Raw genomic sequence first — 21,218 nt, forward strand, 5'->3', positions numbered from 1 at the left:
TTGCTATCAGCGAGGTTCCTCGGTGTCCCCACCTGTTATTGGTGGAAGTGGAGCTCTTGGAGTGCCATGGGAATATGAGATATTGTGGAAAGCTATATTGATGATGAAACATTAGGGGAGTTTCCCTACAAAGTCCCATCTCGCTCCATCTGGCCATGGAAAACGTCCCATTTTGTCTTCAGTGGGGCTAAGATCAAAGCCACTATCCTGAGTTTTCACTCCATATTAAAGTCCAGTCCAGTTCAGCATCTGGCTAGGTTAGCTTGTGATACCAGCTGTAGTCTATTGCCTGTTGGGTCCACATGGCCATGGGCTTTGCTACTTCTAGAACTATATGGCAGGTTAGTGCAGATACTGAGCAAGTAAGAAACAAGAGCCTAAACATCAAGAAAAATAGACTATCTTGCAGATTTTGATCGGGATTTTTGCTAATGAATCATTCAGAATTTTATATGCTTGCCTTGGTTCACCCCTCCAGCCAATCCATGGTTCCCCAGGCTAGACTGACAGGCAAGTAAGCACCTTCCTATGTCACCCTGAATTTACTGCACATGCATCCATTCCCTTCCCCCAGTGATTTGCAGGGGAAATGGACTGGTGGTTGCAGCTTCCTGGTGAATCTCCCAGATGACCATGTTTATAATGTCTGGCCTCCCCTTTGCTTTCTTCCCATTACTAATGTTAATAACTAGCTATTTATGATGGTAACAATCTTGTTTTTGAGGAACAACAACAAAAAAAAACACTATGTACTTTCTTAAAAATTGTAAGGCAACAGGAATTTTATGCCCTATAGAAATCTTAATGAGATCATTTATTTTAAGATTCCAATCACAGTTTTTGCCAGTTGGGGTTTGCTAAAGGTTAATGTAAAGTAAATGATCAATACGTATTTGTTGAATGTATTATTTAAAATTTCTACCATATAATTAGTTCCTAATTTTTAATGATTAAATTCCTTTATGACTAATGGTAGATATATATTCCATTTTTTTTTTACTAGAAATACAGTCCAATTCAATAGTTATTTGAATGTCTATCACATACTTAGCATAATGGCAAAGTAGATTCAGTCTGTAACTTCATGTGGTTTCATATAGTAGACAGTGAAGTTTATTTACCAACTTTTAAGGTTCTGAAACTTTTTAAGGTAAGGGAAGCATGAATAAAATGATTTTATATATATATATATTTTCCAACCTAAGTGTTAAATATGAGTGCATTTATCTTAATTGCATGATAGGCATATTTTTTCATCACATTATATTAAATTCCCATAAGATTTATGGAAGATGCTTCCCCCATAATGATTCCAAAAATTATAAAAATCAATAAATGCATTCTACTCATAAGTAACATGAAATTATTCAAATAACTCCAATATGCATTACTCTCAATGGTTAAATATTTCCTTACATTTTAAAACAAACTCAATAAAGCATACAATAATGACTGTATGGTTTCATTAAAACTTACATTTGACAGTTTCTCAGAAAGCCAACACTTCATAATTAATAAACACTCAGCTAAAGATTAACTTTCTGAATGACTGGATAAGTACAAATTTAGAAAGAAAAAAAAATTGCTTTGGACTATTGAAGCCTAAGAGCTGTTATCCATTAGAATGAAAGTTAGTTCTGGAACCCTGGCTAAGAAATTGGCTCTATAATGTTAACATTAGAGATTCTTTTTTGCAATAAAAAATCATGCTGTCTATTTTATGCTATATTTAAAATAAGAGAAATTATAAAAAGCTTCATTTACCTTGATCGTTAGTGACCTCTTTTAAAGGTTCCTGAGATTGAACTTACAGGCATGTGAAGTCTAAGATACAAGCGCTTGATACAAAAGGCTCTGGCATTCATTTTCGAGCTGAATCTATAGTGCTTCTAACTGACAGAATGCTTCCTCCTATCTGAGTCAGTTAATTCATCTACTTAAAGGTTAGTGTTAATGAGATCAAGGTCACAGGTGGGGCTTGATGAAAAGAAACTTTGAAGTCAAATAGACCTAGATTTGAATTCCAGTTCTGGCCTTTACTGGCTGTATGACCTCATAAGTTACCTAGCCTTCACAAGGCTCAGTTTCTTCACCTTTAAAATGAAACAGCAGCACCTGTCTTTCTGTGTTTGGGGGTAGAACAGTTAAAGGATACATCAGTTACTATTTATGCACTTAGTGCAGGGTCTGACATATAATATGTCCTCAAATGTTAATTGTGGTCTTAATTTTGTAATAGAAAAACAATTCACTTTACACATTGTGTATTCTATTAATCATTAGTCACCAATATCCAAATATCAGCAAAAACATTACCGTGAAAATGTATAGAAGTGTATACACCTGCATATATTTTGGGACCCACCAGAAATTTTAGAAGATCCAACAAGAATTCCTTATCCCTTCTTTGAAAATAGTAATTAGTTCTAATACTATCCCTAGGATTGAATAATCTATGAGGATAATCATGTGAAAAAAACAATTTTAGCTAAACAAATTTTGTTTGATACAGGAATAAGTATATGATTAATGATTGAGCTATTTTTTTAAAAAATATGTTTCACGGAGAAACCAAGATGGTGGCATAGGTAAACACCTAAACTGCTGCCTTGAACAACAATTTCAAAACTACAACTAAAAGACAAAATGGACATCATCCAGAACCACAGGAAGTCTGGCTGAGTGGAATTTCTACAACTAGAAGGAAAGAGAAAAGCACACTGAGACTCAGAGGAACTGCAGAAGGCAGAGGTACTGAGGCGCGTGCGTGGAGAGGGTGGGCAACTGAGTATGCAGCTGGCTTTCTCAAGCAGGAGGGAGACAAAAGCTCCTGACTGCACTGAACTCCAGTTCCGGGCAAGACTCTGGGGACCCAGACCCATTCGGGGAGAAATTGGACTGTCTGGCAGTGGGTGGAACTCGAGGGTGGCTTTCTCTCAGAGGTGCTTGCAGTGATTACCACGGGACAGTGAGACACAGGGGCCTATTAGGGCAGGGCTGACAGGAAACCAATGCTGTCTGCTCCACCCTAAGACTCCGCCCCATCCAAGCTGAGCACAGAGGCTTTTGCAATTCCTGTCTCATAAGGGTGTCTCCAGCACAGAAGTTCTCCCAGTGTAGACACAGCTGATCCTCACAGCCAATTGGCTTGGAGGTCAATTCTTCCCAGTGATACCAACAAAAATCAAGGCTTAACTACAACAAGACTATGCACACAGCCCACAAAGGGGTGTACCAAGAGTGTCCACCTCAGGTAACTGGGAAGGCTGAGCCCCTGGACCCTATAGGACACCTAGCACACAAAGCCACTATATCAACTCAGGGAAGCAGCCAAAATGCGGAGACAAAGAAACAGGTCACAAATGAAAGAAATGGAGGAAAGCAAATGACTGGATATAGAGTTCAAAACCATGGTTATAAGGTTTTTCAAGAATTTTCTAGAAAAGGCTGATAAATTTAGTGAGACCCTCAGGGATATGAAAAAGGACCAACTAGAAATTAAGCATACCCTGACTGAAATAAAAAATATTATACAGAGAGCTAACAGCAGACTAGAGGATTGCAAGAATCAAGTCAAAGATTTGAAATACAAAGAAGCAAAAAACACTCAACTGGAAAAGCAAAAAGAAAAAAGAATCCAAAAATTTGAAGAGAGTGTAAGGAGCCTCTGGGACAACTTCAAGTGTACCAAAATCAGAATTATGGGGGTGCCATAAGAAGAGAGAGAGCAAGATACTGAAAACCTATTTGAAGAAATAATGACCGAAAACTTCCTCCACCTGGTGAAAGAAATAGACTTACAAGTCCAAGAAGGGCAGAGAACCCCAAACAAAAGGAATCCAAAGAGGACCACACCAAGACACATCATAATTAAAATGCCAAGAGCAAAAGACAAAGAGAGAATATTAAAAGCAGCAAGAGAAAAACAATTACCTACAAGGGAGCACCCATACGATTGTCAGCTGATTTCTCAACAGAAACTGCAGGCCAGATGAGAGTGGCAAGAAATATTCAAAGTGATGAATAGCAAGAACCTACAACCAAGATTACTCTACCCAGCTAAGCTATCATTCAGGATTAAAGGGCATATAAAGAGCTTCACAGATAAGAAAAAGCTAAAGGACTTCATCACCACCAAGCCAAGTATTATATGAAATGCTGAAAGGTATTCTTTAAGAAGAGGAAGAAGAAGAAAAAGGTAAAGATAAAAATTATGAACAACAAATATATATCTATCAACAATTGAATCTAAAAATAAAGTGAATAAAAAAATATGATGAGCTGAATAAACTGGTGAATATAATAGAATCAGGGGCATAGAATGGGAGTGGACTGACAATTCTAGGGGGGAAGGGTGTGGGGGATGCGGGAAGAGACTGGACAAAAATCGTACACCTTTGGATGAGGACAGTGGGAGGGTAAGGGCAGAGGGTGGGGTGGGAACCGGGTGGAGGGGAGCTATGGGGGGAAAAAAGAGGAACAATTGTAATAATCTGAACAATAAAGATTTATTAAATTAAAAAAATATATACATATAGTTTCAGAGAGGAAGGGAGAGGGAGAGTGATAGAAACATCAATGATGAGAGAGAACCATTGATCGGCTGCCTCCTGCACTCCCCCCACCAGGGATTGAGCCCACAACCTGGGCATGTGCCCTAGACTGAAATCAAACCTGGGACCCTTTAGTCTGCAGGCCAACCCTCTATCCACTTAGCCAAACCAGCTAGGGCGTGAATGAGATATTTAAAACTGTGGAACACTCAGAAACAAAGCTTGAGGCAATTGACTAAAGATTCACTTCCTGTTGGCAGTGACTTGCTCCATGACTTTGAGAAATTTCCTAATTCCCTGGGTACTCAGTTTCTTCTTCATTAAAACATAGGGGTTTGACATATAGTGTCCATGGTCCCTCTTTAGTTCTGTGGGCTGTGATTCTAACAGGCAAGGAAACTTGACTTACGAGGCAGTTTGTTTATAGGAACAGAAAACGTGTTAGAGGGTAAGTCCATTGAGTTCTTAGATCCCATCTTCCTGACTTGTCTTTTCAGTCTAATAGACTTTTGAAATTTCCCAAATGTGTATTATTTGGCGAACTGAAGAATAAACAGTGCATTAGGAAAATCCACAATTAAAATGAACACATCTTAAGGAAATTATTCCAATTATTTTTCCAGAGAAGAGAGAGTTAGAAATGGGTCTTGGGAATAGAAGAAACCTGAAGGTTTGTTGGTGACCTGTGGCTTTTTATAAAGACACCTTGGCAACAGATACTGGTAGTGTTTTTCACTTGCTCATTCATTTAACAAATGCTTAGTGAATCATTAATATTTGCATGGCCACATGCTAGGGTAGGATTATAAAGATGAATCTGATATATACATTACCCCTAAAGCACTTTCTCTTTAGTAAGGGTGATAAGGCATTATGTCAATTCTTTAAATTTTCTAAATGGCATGAAAAAAGTTATATGAGATTTGAGAGAAAGGAAGACAACTCAGTTGGTAGGAAGCGAGGGAAATCAAAGAAATTTTAAAGGAGATGGTATTTAGCTTGAGTGTAAACATCTATAGATTGGACAGAAGACAATTCCTGGCTGAGGAAGTAATATGAACAAAGACTCAGAAGGGGCAGAAAATAAATATAGTTTGATTATACAATTGGGTTTATGACAGCGAGGAAAATAACTAAATAAGACACCATCAGATTGAGAGGACCTTGAATGCCATATAAAGGGCTTGGTCTTTATTATCTAGGCAAAAACAAGCCTTTGGAGGTTTTGGAGAAGGGAGTTAGAAGAAAAATGTGTTTCAAGATTCCTGAAGAATGTATGGTGGTTGTAAAATGAACTTCCATGGCCAGATTCCCCAAATAAAACTCCTGAGGGTCTCTTTCTTTTCCAGGCTGTCGATGTGCTGCTGCAGCATGGAGCTAATGTCAATGTTCAAGATGCGGTTTTTTTCACCCCATTGCACATTGCAGCATACTATGGGCATGAACAGGTAAGTATTTCCAAAGGCTGGGGGACCACCTAAGCGCTTTAGGCTTTTGTTGAACTGTCCTAGCTTCAAAGAAAAGATATTTAAGGTATCCTTTGAATTATTTTTCCATATTCTTATAAGCTCCATCCTTGAGGAAATTGTAGATCATTAGAAGCATTGCAGTTGCTGAGTTATTAATTTTTACTGATTATTTTAGTAAATAGGGGAGGCTGAAGAGAACACTAGTAGGTGTGCAGCCACAGTCAGCCTGAGTTATATAAATTGCTAACTTTAATACCATGTGATCTTCAGTTTCTTCATCTAGAATGGGAAAAATATTAACAGAATCTACATCAGAGGGTTGCTGTTATGACGAGCTATTAAAGTGTTTGGCAAATGCTTAATAAATGTCTCTGTGTTGATGCCAGTGATGATATCAGTCAAACAAATCACAATATCCTTTCCAGTAGTTCTCTGAAAAAAAATATTTTCAGAAATTGTGTTTCCTTTTTTTGATTGTCACGGGATATGGAAAGCTGAAAAACATCTCCTGAAATATGTTCTAGTTTCCAGAACTTGTGAATATAACCTTCAGAGGCACTTTGCAGGTGTGATCAAGATAAGGACCTTGAGATGAGAGATTATCCTGGACTATCTGGATGGTCCTGATATAATCACAAAGAAGTAGGAAGTCAGAGTGACTAATAGGTGATGTGACAATGGAAGCAAGAGGTTAAAGTAATGCAGGATGGGACTGCAAGCTGAGGAATTCAGGCAGCCTGCAGAAGCTGAAAAATCAGGAAATGAAAGCCTCGAGAGAGAAAGCAACCTTCATTTTAGACAGCTGACCTCTAGAACTATGAGAGAATAAACCTGGGTTGTTTTAATACCATAAGTGTGGTAATTTGCTATAATGACAATGGGAAATTGACACTGGAATAACCTAGATAAACTAAAAAGCAATCACTAAAGGTGCTTTAAATATATAATTTTCTTTAAACACAATTATATGACAAGCACCTATTTATAACATTTGATATCTATAATAATAAAAGCATAATATGCTAATTACCAGTAGACTGGACAGCCGAACGACCTTCTGGACGACCTTCTGGACAAAGCTGGGGCTGCAAGGGCCAAGCCCCTTGCACGAATTTCGTGCATCAGGCCTCTAGTTCTATAATAAAGTAACATGTATAGAATAACTTAAAGTTTACAATGTACATTCACTTAATACATAATTTCATTTGACCTTCAGGTCAACCTTATGAACTTAAGTTGTAAGTGAGCTCATACTATAGGACAGGCACTGTGTTGAGACCTTTATGTGGATTTTAAAAAAATTTAGCCACAACCCTGAACTTAGCTGTCATTTGCCCCTTCTCATGAATGCTACATATGGAGCCCACTCGGGTCAGGGAGCATGCCAGAATTATGCAGCTAATAATAGAAAACCTGGAATATGTATCCAGGCCTGTCTTATCCTAAAGCCCATATTCATTCTGGTATACCAAAGAGCCTCTTGCTATTCCTCTTATACCAATGAACCAGATCATGAAGTCCAGGCAGTTTGCCTAGTGTTGGAGCTAGAATTCAAGGACAAGTGCTCTATGACCAAAGTCCATTGATCTTCAACCTTAGCATATTGAAAATGTGGTGAAGGCCTGGGGCAGGGGATGGGTGCCAACTAAAAGGGATAAGTGGGGGAGAAAAGAGGACATCTGTAATACTTTCAACAATAAAGATTTAAAAAAAGACAAAAGTTTTACACACTGCTTTCAAACACTGCCCTTTAGCCATTCTCAAATAACTAAATAGAATCAAATAAAATAGAAATACAAACATCACTGGGAAATCAAAACTTACGTGATCTTTTGACATCCCACTTTCACTCTTCCTCGTTTTATATTCTAGATCACTAATCTAACTCCATTTTTGAGTGGGGTGATACTTTTTTACCGTTGTAGAGGTCATTCCACTGTACTGGCTGAGGATCCCATGTTGAAAATCAAACTTACTTCTGTCCCTGTGCTGTTCTAGTCATTCTGCCTTTATTTTCTATTCTAGCTGGCATTTGCTTGGACACTCTCAGGCCTGTGAAGTGTGACTTATAGCTAGGGAAGACTGCTCAGTTCATTGATGTGCTGCACAAAGGGCACCGGAGTGCACTGGAGGACTGGGCACTGAAAATGCTTTTGAAAGTACAGGGTCCAAAAGCCCAGGCGATGAAAAAAGCCTATACTTTTCTGACTTCAGGCACAGGCAGCATATACACAACACATGTTATCTGTAGAGTCATTCTCTGGATATTAACCTCATCACCCAGCAGAACTCTAAAGAGCTTCTATACATGTTTGGTGTAGAGCTAAATTTGTTTACTTCTCCTGAATATATAGTCACAGACTTATACAATTATGCTAAAATGTGGATGGTCCTTTTACGATAAAGGACTCGCTTTCTGTATGCAAAGACAGCACATAAGTAATTTATGGGTGCTACTGTCATTTGCTAAAATATGCTGACGAGAGAATGGCCCATTTAATATATAAATGTGTCTGATGTGCCATGTTCCTTGCCATTTGTTTATTTACTTATTTTTAAGTAGAAGAGTAGATGTTTTGTACCAAGAGCAATATTTCCTAGGTATATAATAATACTGCTTAATAGACAATCGATTTTGAAGATAGTTTAAATCTGTCCATTATAAAGTCACATAATCAGAATTTATGGAGTCTGTGTAAGTGGAAATATCTGCTTAGGAGTGCAAGGTTCTTGAGATTAAACTTCTACTGCTCTCATTTCTCCTGAATTAAATATTGGTCTACCCAGTAGCCAACAAAGGGACAAAGTATACACGTTTCACATTGGTGCTCTCACTTCTGCCAACATTTATTAATAGGCACTTTTCTAAGTGCTTTATAAGTAATAAGTCATTTAATTTTCACAACAACTCTATGAGGTATAACTATTATATTCTTATCTTAGCAATGAAGAAACTGATGTTTCAAAAATTGAATAATTTATTTAAGGTGACATAGCTAATAAAAAAAAAAGTCTAAATTTTGCCAGTAGAACCTTTGTTGCTTACCACTACACTCAATAGGAAGTTTCACCACACCCCATTCAGCTAATATTTTTGCGTGGACTTTCTATCAAATATGTACCATATTCCTGAGAGGTTTCTACCCAAGACATGTTTATTTGATGCCATATAGAAAGTTGAAATAGTTTTAGAACTTAAATTCACTTATACCTCCGTGGTCAGGACAAGTGAGGGGTCTTCCCATAACTGTCATATTAAATAACTTACTTCTGGGGGTCACTGTGGTGACTTCTAAAATTCTCAGGAAAGGAGGCAGCATCAGGTTTAGAAAAATTATTTGGAAGATTCCTAAGTGAATATGTAAATAATTCAAATGAATCCTAATTACCTGAAACAACCTCTGGCCGACTCCTACATTGTTAAATACTTCGTTTCTCTCCATCCCTTTGGAAGTGATCTCAGCTTAATGGGGAAGATACCCAGGACTAGGGCAGCTATCTCCCATTTACAAAAAATCCAGAAAAGGATATAGAAGTCCATTATCAAGATGACCATGAGTGACCTATGAATGGAGGTGCTGTGAAAATCAAGAATCAAGGGAACACTGCTAGCTCTAGCCAGAAGGAGACTTTCCAAAAATTTTTTTCAGTAAATTATGGGTGAATTCAGAGAGGATTATTTATATACAATGAAGACCCCGCCCTAAACATCTTGTTAGATGATACAATAATAAATTATTTATTTTTTAGACCAGCTGAGTAGGATTTCCTGTTATTTTCAGGTAAAAATAACTTAAGAGAAGGCATTAAGATGTCTTCTTCCATATTGCCAAAAGTTTTGCATGATTTTTTGACTTTTGATACTAATTTCAAATGAATGGATCCTTTAGGTAACCCGCCTCCTTTTGAAATTTGGTGCTGATGTAAATGTAAGTGGTGAAGTTGGAGATCGGCCCCTGCATCTAGCAGCTGCAAAAGGATTCTTTAATATTGCAAAGCTCTTAATGGAAGAAGGCAGCAAAACAGATGGTAAGATTATATATTTAGAAGACCTTTGCCCTCTTTTCTTATTTACTAGAAAATAATCTTAAAGAAGATTAATTCTGTCCTTATGCAATAATTTGTTCTATAAGTCATAATTTATTATACTTAATATATTAATTAAATCTATGTGTTCATTCTTCTTTATACATTTTAGCTCAATTCTTAATATATTAGGTGCTGCAGTTAACAGTAAAGGGGTTGTCCTAGGTAAATGATTCCTATTTGTTGTTATTCATTAATCTTTTTCTTTAATTGGGATCAAGTTTATATACAGAAAAATTTTTAAATCTTAAGTGAATATTAACTTAACTGAGTATTTACTTATGCATACACCCATGTAAAAACAAGTCATGTCAAGTTATAGAATATTTTCATCTGGAAGGTTGAACTCTGGAAATTTCCCTTGTGCCTCCTTCTGAGTAAATAGCTTTCACCACCATAGGTAATCAATATTTTGACTTCTGTTGCCATAGGTTAGTTATTTTTCTGTTCTGGCAGTTAATAATTTTGTGACCACCTTCTTTTGACCAACACTATGATTTTGACTTTTATCTATATTGTTGCATGAATTATAGTTTGGAATTTTAAAATATTTATTTTTCAATTATAGTTGACATGCAATATTATATTAGTTTCAACATGTATACAATATTAAATTAGTGTACAACATGTATGTGTGTGTATATACAAGTACACACACACACACATATATTTATGAGTGAAATTACTAAATCAGAAGGTATGCACATGTTTAACATTTGAAGAAATTTCAGAGTTTTCCAAAGTGTCAGTACCTCTTTTCACTCTCATATCAATATATGAGAGTTCCCCATACCTCCCCTAACATTTGATATTATTATTATTTTAAATAGAAATGAAATTAGAGTATGATAAATTTTTGGGGAAATAGCTTTAGAAAACGACCTAAAGATTTTAGATGTAATTAATAGAATAGAATTTCCTGCAACTTTATATTTTTTAAATTATAAAATGAGTTTTTGGAAAATTGATTGAAAGTAGAGCATGAAAAAAATTTTCCTTTTTCTTTTTCTCTTCCTCATAAACTTTACTTTGACATAGATTCCCTCAGAGTTACATCTTGTCGTTAAATTCTCTCAGGCAAATCCAACATTCTTTCATTGACCCCCAAGAGACCTAATTAAAAGCCCGGCTGTAAGAGCTGCTGGCCTTTGCAGCAGAAACGATGCACATTTATAAAAGGACAAGGTTGTCAAAGCTCTAGAACTTCCAGTTCCTTGGTCCAAAATTGAGACTGATATTCAGCTAATAAAGCTAATCGAAGTTTTCATTTACTCATAAGGAAAACACAAAGGCTTCCAGAGACAACTATGAGGAGAGGCTAAACAGAGCCATTTTATCTTGTAACATTTAAGAAACCTAGTTTGTGTCATTTTTTATGAGCCAGTGTGCAATAACTTAGGCATCTTCATAGCATTAGCATAAACAACCTGTGCTGTCAGGATGCAGGGAAGGCTGTCCCTGAACCTTGTTAAGTAGTCTCTGGGATTCTGTTAGCTTAGAATAGGCAGAGGTACACCTCTGTGAACCACCTTACTCTTCCAACATAATTGTGTTTTTGAAACCGCCTCACTCTTCCAAGGAGCCAGGAACTGCTCACTTTTTCCCTTTTATTGTCAATGCCAAATTGCTTTTTACTCATCTTTGTAACTCCAAAGCTCGGTGGTGTCAAAATGAGTGTCATTTATGATCAGCATGTCTCCAGGATCAAAGGACTCTTCTACAAAAGGTATTGAAATGTGTACTGCACCTGAATTCCCCTTACGCCCCAGCCTCATGTGATATAATTATGAGCATTTTCTTTCTGATTGACACAAGCTCTACATGCCTCCTACTCAATCATTTAAAAACTTGAGAGACAGCATGACTCAGATTTTTAAATATATTTTTAGATGATCTTTTAGTACACACTTGATATTTAAGTCCCCTTAGCACTTCAACCAATTTCAGAGAATAAACCAGAAGATCTGTAATGGTGATGGACATTACACATTTATTATTAGCTAGTTCACTGATTCCAAAATGTAGCTAAGCCTCCAGATGATCTATTTACTTACACAGGATCTTGCCTATCATAATGGACCTAGGAGGAAGAATAAATGAATGACCCCAAAAAGGAGCACAATTTGAAATCTGATATTTTCAGTATGTTTCCTTGGTAACAGAATGTGACAAATGAAAATAAATTTGGGTTACAAAATTAGCCAAAATGCAATTCTGAAAGTACCCTCTTCAGTTTAACATGTCTGGGAGACTGACCTACTCAGTCATGTATCTTTTAAGTCTCCATCTTTTTTCTTATATCTCTCAGGGCAATAAAAAGGGATAAATGTAATGCTTATTGAATGAGATTGAAAAGGTCAAAATATTTTTGAACTCCCTAAGAAGAAAATGGTGATACATTTGTCACAATCTTTAAAATTCAGGATGTTTAAATTTGTTATCCTCTGACTGTTAAAATCTATAGTTACTTTAACATGAAACTGAATATTGTAGAAAGTCATAAAATTTCTAGGACATGGTCAATAAGAGGAAGTATTTATTTTTTAAAGTATACCTTGACAGAAATATTACACAAATTTATTATTGAAAATCTAAGACACACTTGGGGATTGCTTTAGAGAGCTAATGATATGTGCTGACATTGCTGTTAATATGAATTTTTTTGTTTTATCTTTAAGATCAATAAACAGACATAAGCAAGTAATAACATCCATTCGCCCACCCCTTTATCCAATCTTTCTTTCAAAAGACATTACTGAATACATACTCTCTTCAAAGTAGAGGAATAGGCACTAAATATTTTTCAAATACCAATGATTCACAAATATTGTTTTGCTTGAAATTTTACTTTATTTAAATATTTCAATAAGATGTTAAGTTAGAGAAAATAGAGTATCATTCACACATCCAATTTCCTCAGAGAAGATAAAATAACAAATACTTTTCTTGTCCTTGCAAATTGGTCCAAGACAAAACTAAGTAAATCACAATGACTGAAGCATAAATATAAGTGTATACACCTGAGCTCTGTACCTGATCCAGATTTCTCCTGACTTGTCCCTTTGGTTGGCATTTACTAATTGATGGGAAAAATATCTAGGCCATTACAGGTAATTCACCAAGTAGATAATCTTCTTTGAAGTTTCTCAATTCAACGATCTACACTAATAAAAGAGAAATATGCAAATTGACCATACCTCTACAATGCCCACCAACCAATCAGGAGTGAGTATGCAAATTAACCCAACAAAGATGGCAGGCTAATTTGCATACACAGGCACAGAGCAGCCAGGCAGGGCAGGACACCTGCTATGAGGGGGTGGAGGGAGCTACAGAAGCAGTGCTCCAGCCACAGCAGAGAAGACTGAAGGCTCTGGCCAGAGCAAAGATGGAAGGTGGCGGCCAGAGCAAAGGCCTGGGTCCTGGGTGCCAGAGGAAAACTGGTGCCGGCAGCCAGGGGAAGAAGGCCTATTGCACGAATCTTCATGCAACGGGCCTCTAATAGAAGAATAATGTTGGGTGGGGCCAGGGATGGCCAAGGAAAATTATGAATTAATAGAAGATTGTGCTTCATTCTGCTTTACAATGTCCCCTCTGGACCTCAAGAACTCTTATGCGACCTCCAGATGCTCTGGACTCCCTACTGTCCTCAGGCATCGACTCACAGTATTGACTTTCCCTGGCTTCCAACAGGATGTGAACAAAGGAAAAGTATCATAAAAAGGAAGATAATCAAAACAACTAGAAACACTCTTCTGAAGGAAGGGTGCCCTTCTGAGTCACTCATTAATAGAAAAGAATCAAAGATTTATTTTTCAGTAACAGCTTCGGGAGGAGTTCAGTGATTTTGCTGAAGAATTTCCCTATGGCTTAAGATCTTGCAGGAAAATAAAATGAGAATAATTATCTAAAAATATAGCAGCTACAAGGCCTAAATTCATGTTCATTACATATCAAATGATGATTATAACAACAGTACAGTAGTAATGAATTAGTACTTGCACATTTTTAAATTAACTATTTTCTTCCCTTTTTTCCCCTGTCATTCATCATTAAATTTTTTCCCCTTTGATTCTTTTGGTTCTATGAACAATTTGTATATATATGAGGATTAATTGGGTTTGTTAAGGACTATTATTTTCTATCTTGAATAAAGCACTCTGTACAGATGGGATAATAAGATATTTTTTAAATGGCTATAGACCAGTTGATTCAGTTATTTTAGTTTTTAAAATTATGCTAAAGCTAATCCAGAATTGGTGTTCAGTTATTATTACTTTAGTCCTGTAATTCTTGACTATCCAACTAGCTTTTATGTTATATGAGGGTATTGACTCTATGCATTGATAGCTTATTGGTCTTAGCACTTAGCGAATGTCTAGGAGGGAAATTAGTAAAAAGGAAGAGAAGACATTTTTATTAAGTGCCTAATATGTGATAGGCATCATGCTAGAAGCTTTCCAATTATGCTCTCCTTGAATCCTTTCAGCATCCCTGCAACAATTGTGTTATTACATCTATTGCTACTGAGAAGAATCAATACATCTGACATCTGGCACAGTGCTGGTGCCTAGTGATCATTTCATTCTTGTTGAGGAATGAATAGGTATCAGTCAGGTCTTCTCATTTGAAAGCACTGGAAACTAACTTTTGCTAATTTATAAAAGGAATATGTTAAAGGATATCAAGCAGCGTGCAGAACCTTCCCCAAGACAGGGTTGGAAAGCCAGTCCCGGAATCCTCATAGTGAAGAACGATATCCAAAATCACACTCCACAACTAGTCCTATGAAGATACACGGCCACCCTGCTTGGCACACACAGCACCACTTGGATTCTGGCACCAGCAATGCAGGGCACTGAGTCTGGGGCTGGATCACTCCTGCTGGAAACTGGCTGGCGCTACTCCACCAGTGCTGCATTGCCCAGATAGCGTAGGCTCTGCTTTTTTCATGTCATCAGCTCCAATGTCAGAGTCTCATATAATGTGTTGCTGGGAAGAACCTATAGATAAGTGTCCAAGGGCACTATTGAGAGTGAAACGGTCACTATGAAACACTATGCTAGACCAGTGGTCACCAAATATCAACAGTACAACGATTGAAATTTCTTTTGAGAGCCAAATTTTTTAAACTTAAACTTCTTCTAATGCCACTTCTTCAAAATAGACTCGCCCAGGCCATGGTATTTTGTGAAGAGCCACACTCAAGGGGCCAAAGAGCCGCATGTGGCTTGCAAGCCGCAGTTTGCCGACTACGGTGCTAGACTAACAGGCCTAAACCAGAACATATGGTCACCCTCTGCCAGTCCTGTTCCCTCGCTACAAAGGAAACTTGGAAATATTTTCAGCTTTTATGATAGAACATGGTTTTGGCTTCTTTTAGTACAGAGAATTCACCAAATGTCAGAATAGGTTATAAGGCTGGGTGGGCCGAAGAGAAGGACAAATGCCCACTACTGAGTGAGCAATTGAATGTTAAATAACTGTCTACAGTAATGGGATTAATGAGGTCTGTCTCACTCTAAAGCTCATTGGTTTTTATCATACCTGCTCTGTATACCATAATGTGATAATTCTCAGTTAAGGGTGCATCAGAACCTCCCAAACAGTGTTGTAAACATACAGAGAGCTAGGCCCCTCCCTAACTTGTTAAACCCAAATCTCGGAAATGATGCTCTGGCCAGGAGCTATAATTTTTAACATCCTCTAGAGGAGGAGAAAATCAATTTGAAAGGAGATACTTGTGGAATTAAAGCCATGAGCACCTTTTAGGTGCATATTAGTTTCCTGAACTATTCCATTGTGCAAGGTAGATTTGATTAGATGAGTTCCATAGAATTTATGGGAACTAGAAGAAAGCCTGCTTAATGTGGTAATAGGCAATAGAATATAATTATAACTTTTTAAATTGGTTGCACTTAATTTCCTTTATTATTATCATTAATTGGCAATTTCTAGGAGTCTCTCAGGCACTTGGGAAAAATCCCTGACACTACCCATGAGAAGGCTAAGGAACAAGGGCTTCCAGGTGACATGCCTTTTTCTTTCTCGCTGATGACAGTGAATGCTCAGGACAACGAAGACCACGTCCCACTTCATTTCTGCTCTCGCTTTGGACACCATGATATAGTGAAGTTCCTGCTTCAGAGTGATTCAGAAGTCCAGCCTCACGTTGTTAATATCTACGGAGACACCCCTTTGCACCTGTGAGTATTATGTATAATTCTATAGGTCCTCCAGGTATTTGACATGTGCCTATTTACTGTAATCAAAACATGTTCTTTAACTCTAGGGCATGCTACAATGGCAAATTTGAAGTCGCCAAGGAAATCATCCAAATATCAGGAACAGAAAGTCTGACTAAGGAAAACATCTTCAGTGAGACAGCTTTTCACAGGTAAATGAATATTTAAATACAATAGCCACTACACTTAGCAGACACCCTATGGCACCTGCAGTTGTGTACATACAGCAAGAACAAATAGTGGCAGATGTTGCAATCAGAGAGCGAGAGCAGAGGGTGGGCAGGAGACAAGGATCCCAAGCTACAAGCACTGAAGATAAGGTAGAGGCAGATGCTGCTGTTAGTACAACAGATGGGGCCTGTGCCAGATGCTGCATTCTTGGCAGCAGCCCCAAAGACAGGGACTGATGTTGCCAAGGCAACAGGCATATCAACATCTGTAAGCATATTGTTTCCTTTCCACTTCACTCCACAGAAAGCTGCCAAAAGGGGCAGTGCCCATAGTCCTCCTCCTACAAGAATCTCATTACTGGAATTCATTAGCATTAAATGTGACACTTTTTTCCTAAGCACATAAACCTTATGTGCAAATGTATCTACCTATCTAAGACATCCATCTGTTAGCCTATAAAAGCTTAGTCAGGGTGGCCAGTGAGAGACCTAGGAAGGCATTAGCTCCTTTCTAACCATCTATGAGAGTCCTTTACAATATGCTTTTTTGCTCTAGAAAAGCATTCTGAAGGAGCAGCTGGATTTGGAAAAGTTGCAACAAAGAAGGAAAGAAGGGAGGGAGAGGAGGAGAGAGGACAGGGAAAGGTAGCTAATAACTCAGAGATATAACTTCCTAAAGTGTCCATAAGGAACAGATTTAAAACCTTCATTTTTAACAGGTGACTATCCTATATAATAAAAGTGTAGTATGCAAATTGTCCCCTCAATCGTGAGTTGTCCGGGAGTTTGAACAGGGGGCGGGGGAAGGGAGAGAGGCCCCAGCCTCTGGTTTGGCTATAAAAATAAAAAGAATAATTTTAATTTAGTAAAACTTGAATATAAGATAATTTACCTGCACATTTCAGATATCTTGGCCAGTTTGTAAGCCCTAAAAAATAAACCAAATAAGCCTGGGACTCTATATTTATGTAGTGTTTCTATTACAGTGGTAAATAATTAAATGAAGAGGCCCTTTTCCATACTGCACTAAAGTTAAGCTTGTGCTTCTGCATTAGGTATCAACCTGTCAAATTCCACTTGGATTTCCAGATTTTTCTTAGCAACCAAGAGGTCAGCGAAAAGGGAGGCAAAGAAAACTACCACTTATGGAGTGATTATATGCCAGATTATTTGTGTCTGTTATCTTATTTAAACCTCATAACCATTTTACAAAGTTGGATTTATTATCCCTCTTTTACAGATGAGAAAAATTGAGGCTTAGAGAAGCTAAGTAACTTGCCAAAAATTCTTATGGCTAGAAAATCATGTAATAAATGCCTGCCTAATTCCAAATCCTGTACTTTTTAAATATGTCTTCATGTTCTAGTACCAAAATATTTTGTCTGTTTTCTATACACTCTGTAACAGAACATATTCAAGAACTTTTCAGATCCCACCTTCAGTTGAAATGAATCAGTGGGATCTGTCACTGAAGGGGACAATTAGCAGAACTGATATGTACAGGTTGCTGGTGTTCTCTTTTCCCATAGGTCATGCTTGTTAAGGCTGATACCTCAGGCTAGTTTTCAAATCATTTTGCTATTCAGTCCACATAAATTGGAACCAACTCTAATCAGAAGATGATTGTCACTTCCAGAGAATTGCTTATATGACAAGATTAGTGAAGTTGCGTTAAAAGTATGTTCAGTTGTTTTATTTTTGTGCAAGCCTGTGGCAATTAGAAATAACATGATGTTTTTATTCTAGTCATTTTAAGCATAAAGTAAACTTCCCTTTTACATGAGAAATTTACTCAATTATGAATTATTTTATGTACTAATCACAGTGCTTTGTATATAGCAAGCACTCAATATATTTACTTCTGTGATTGTTTTCATATGTATATGTATACACAGACATGTCCTATATAATAAAAGCCTAATATGCTAAGTGTCCGGTCATCCATTCAACCAATCAAAGCGTAATATGCTAATGATATGCTAAGGCTGCTCAACTGCTCGCTATGACATGCACTGACCACTAGGGGGCAGACAGTCAACCAGTTGACCAGTCGCTATGAAGTGCACTAACCACCAGGGGGCAGACGCTCCAACCAGTAGGTTAGCTTGCTGCTGGGGTCCGGCCAATCAGGACTGAGCGAGATGGGCTGGACACGCCCTGGAGCCTTCCCACAGTCCCTCCCCGGCTGGCCAACCTTCCACATTCCTCTCTGGCCCTAATCATGCACCGGGGGGTCCCTCAGCCTGGCCTGCACCCTCTCACAATCCAGGACCCCTCAGGGGATGTAAGAGAGTGGGTTTCAGCCCGATCCCCCAGGCCAGGCCAAGGGATCCCACTGGTGCATGAATTCATGCACTGGGCCTCTAGTATATATATATATTCAGAACTCATTATTTTCTGTAAATAGTTGCTTTGAAAGAAACAAGCAGGCAATTCAACAATGGAACATTAAAAGTGTAGTATTATGGGAACTATTTATTATGCAACTAATCAATGCTGGTAAAGTCTATTGCAGTAAGATGGTAGCTTTTTATTCACTCAATGAATTATTCAAGAAAGTTTAATTAAGAACCAGCCTTGTGTTGGTGCAGTAGGAACATTAAGATGACAAGATTTCTTCTCTTCTTAAAAGAATTCTGTTGTAAGGTATCAAGGTAAGCAGAGGCACTCCTACAAACACCCCAGCATCTAGAGTAGCCTGGGTAAATTGGGGCTGTATTTATTTTCTAGGATGGCCATAACAAAATGCCACAGACTCTGTTGCTTGAAAACCAGATGTTTGTTTTCTCACAGTTCTAGAAGCTGTAAGTCCAGATCAAGTCATCAGAGGGTTTGGTATCTTCTGAAGTCTCTCTCCTTGCCTTGCAAATGGCCACTTTTCTGCTGTCTTCTGTTTCTGTAACTGTGTATGAATCTCCCCTTCTTATTGGGATACCAGTCATATTAGGTTGGGACCCACTCTAATGTTTCAATTTTTAACTTAATTACCTATTTAAATTGTATCTCTTTAGATATGGTCACATTTTGAGGTTTTGTGTGTTGGGGTGTCAGCATATTAACTTGAGGGGCATGCAATTCAGCCTATAACAAGGGCCTTCTATTTTCTTTATGGTATATTTTTTTTGCAGTGCTTGTACCTATGGCAAGAACATTGACCTGGTTAAGTTTCTTCTTGATCAAAATGTTGTAAGCATCAACCACCAAGGAAGAGATGGGCACACAGGTAAGGCTGTGGTGAGATCATCACGAGTTTATGAGGCATATCCAAAACTGTCAAGAAAAGTAGTATGCTCAAGAAGAAAGGGGGCAGTGGGAGTGGTCCACCCCAGGGGGGAGGGATATTTTATCAATTGCATCATTTAGAATTGATGGTGCATGGTGATAACAATAAGCAACTGACTTTGAGGTAGTTTCACTGTTGTGCTAAAGTATCTCCAGTCAATGAATTCCTTGTGCCCTGCACCAGGAACAGACTAACAACACTGCCTTCCCCTTGGTTGGCTGATCAAGAAAAATACTTGATTGGGTCTTTGTTCTTTGATATGTACAAAGATGCCAACCCTTTTCTTGGTAATTACAGTAGGTATAGAAATACTAGGAATTGTGCTAAACAAAAAGGCAGTCTATATAGAAGATCAACTAGAATAGTATACTTCTTTTGCCTAAAGTATATCTTGTTTGCTCAATAATGGAATTAATTCATTATTAAAGAAGTAAATCCTTCCTTTGTATCTCTGGCAACAAATCTATTATGTGGTAATGACTGTCTTTTGAAAATTGGGATTGTTTTCCTCTTTTTTCCTTTTGCACTTTCATTCTATTCTATTATAGGATTGCACTCTGCTTGCTACCACGGTCACATTCGCCTGGTTCAGTTCTTACTGGATAATGGAGCTGATATGAATCTAGTAGCCTGTGATCCCAGCAGGTCTAGTGGTGAAAAAGATGAGCAGACATGTTTGATGTGGGCTTATGAAAAAGGTATATTTTTCATCATTGCATCTCTCTAGTAATACATGGAACTGTGTGCATAGATTATGGCATCAGTAATTTTTTTTTTTTGCTTGCATGAGTTGTACACTCCCATTTCTCTGTAAATTATATTTGAGTCACTGGGGACTTGCATCAAAGAGTCCAATAGACCATCAGTAGGGAAGGCAACCCCTGAGCTGCAGATGAACTGAAGGCATGCTTGGTATTGGCACTTTGTAAAGAGAATGAGCTCACATTCCTAGATACTAGAGAAACAAAATCGTGATGGATAATGACAGTTACTTTCTTAGAGTAGACATAGAGTGAGTCTTTATCTCTTATATGGGGGAAATTTTTATGTGAATTCAAATTTTTTAAAAGGAAATAAATACAAAGAAAGAAAGGGAATGTTTGTCAGATCTGCTGACAATGCCTCTACTTTAAAAAGTAAGGGAGCTAATGATTAGTGTTTAAGTATAAACTTACTGGAGTGCAAAGTGGTTCAAGCTTGGGCTAGGATGGGAGAATACCTGGGTTTAAATCAAGCCATGTTCTTTTATCTTAGGCAAGTTATTTATTATTGCTGAACTTCAGTTTCTTCATCTGGAAAATGAGGACAACAACAACTCCTCTTTTACAAGATTGTAGAGAGTAAATGAGATAGTATGTGCAAATTGCTTACAACAGTGTCTGGCATAAATGAGTACCTAATAACTGTATTTT

The 21,218-nt window shown here is 37.6% G+C and overlaps 1 protein-coding gene across 1 annotated transcript in view; it reads left to right on the forward strand.

The window, feature by feature from the left end:
* TNNI3K (TNNI3 interacting kinase) overlaps positions 1 to 21,218 on the forward strand; it is a 308,489-nt gene that overhangs the window by 78,681 nt on the left and 208,590 nt on the right. The window contains exons 6-11 of the mRNA XM_028142435.2: positions 5,903 to 6,001; positions 9,913 to 10,051; positions 16,170 to 16,314; positions 16,401 to 16,505; positions 19,652 to 19,746; positions 20,355 to 20,504. Coding sequence (XP_027998236.2) covers positions 5,903 to 6,001; positions 9,913 to 10,051; positions 16,170 to 16,314; positions 16,401 to 16,505; positions 19,652 to 19,746; positions 20,355 to 20,504 — 733 coding nt within the window. The remainder of the gene's footprint in view (positions 1 to 5,902; positions 6,002 to 9,912; positions 10,052 to 16,169; positions 16,315 to 16,400; positions 16,506 to 19,651; positions 19,747 to 20,354; positions 20,505 to 21,218) is intronic.

Source organism: Eptesicus fuscus, chromosome 9 (assembly GCF_027574615.1).
Source record: "Eptesicus fuscus isolate TK198812 chromosome 9, DD_ASM_mEF_20220401, whole genome shotgun sequence".
NCBI classification, from domain to species: Eukaryota; Metazoa; Chordata; class Mammalia; order Chiroptera; family Vespertilionidae; genus Eptesicus; species Eptesicus fuscus.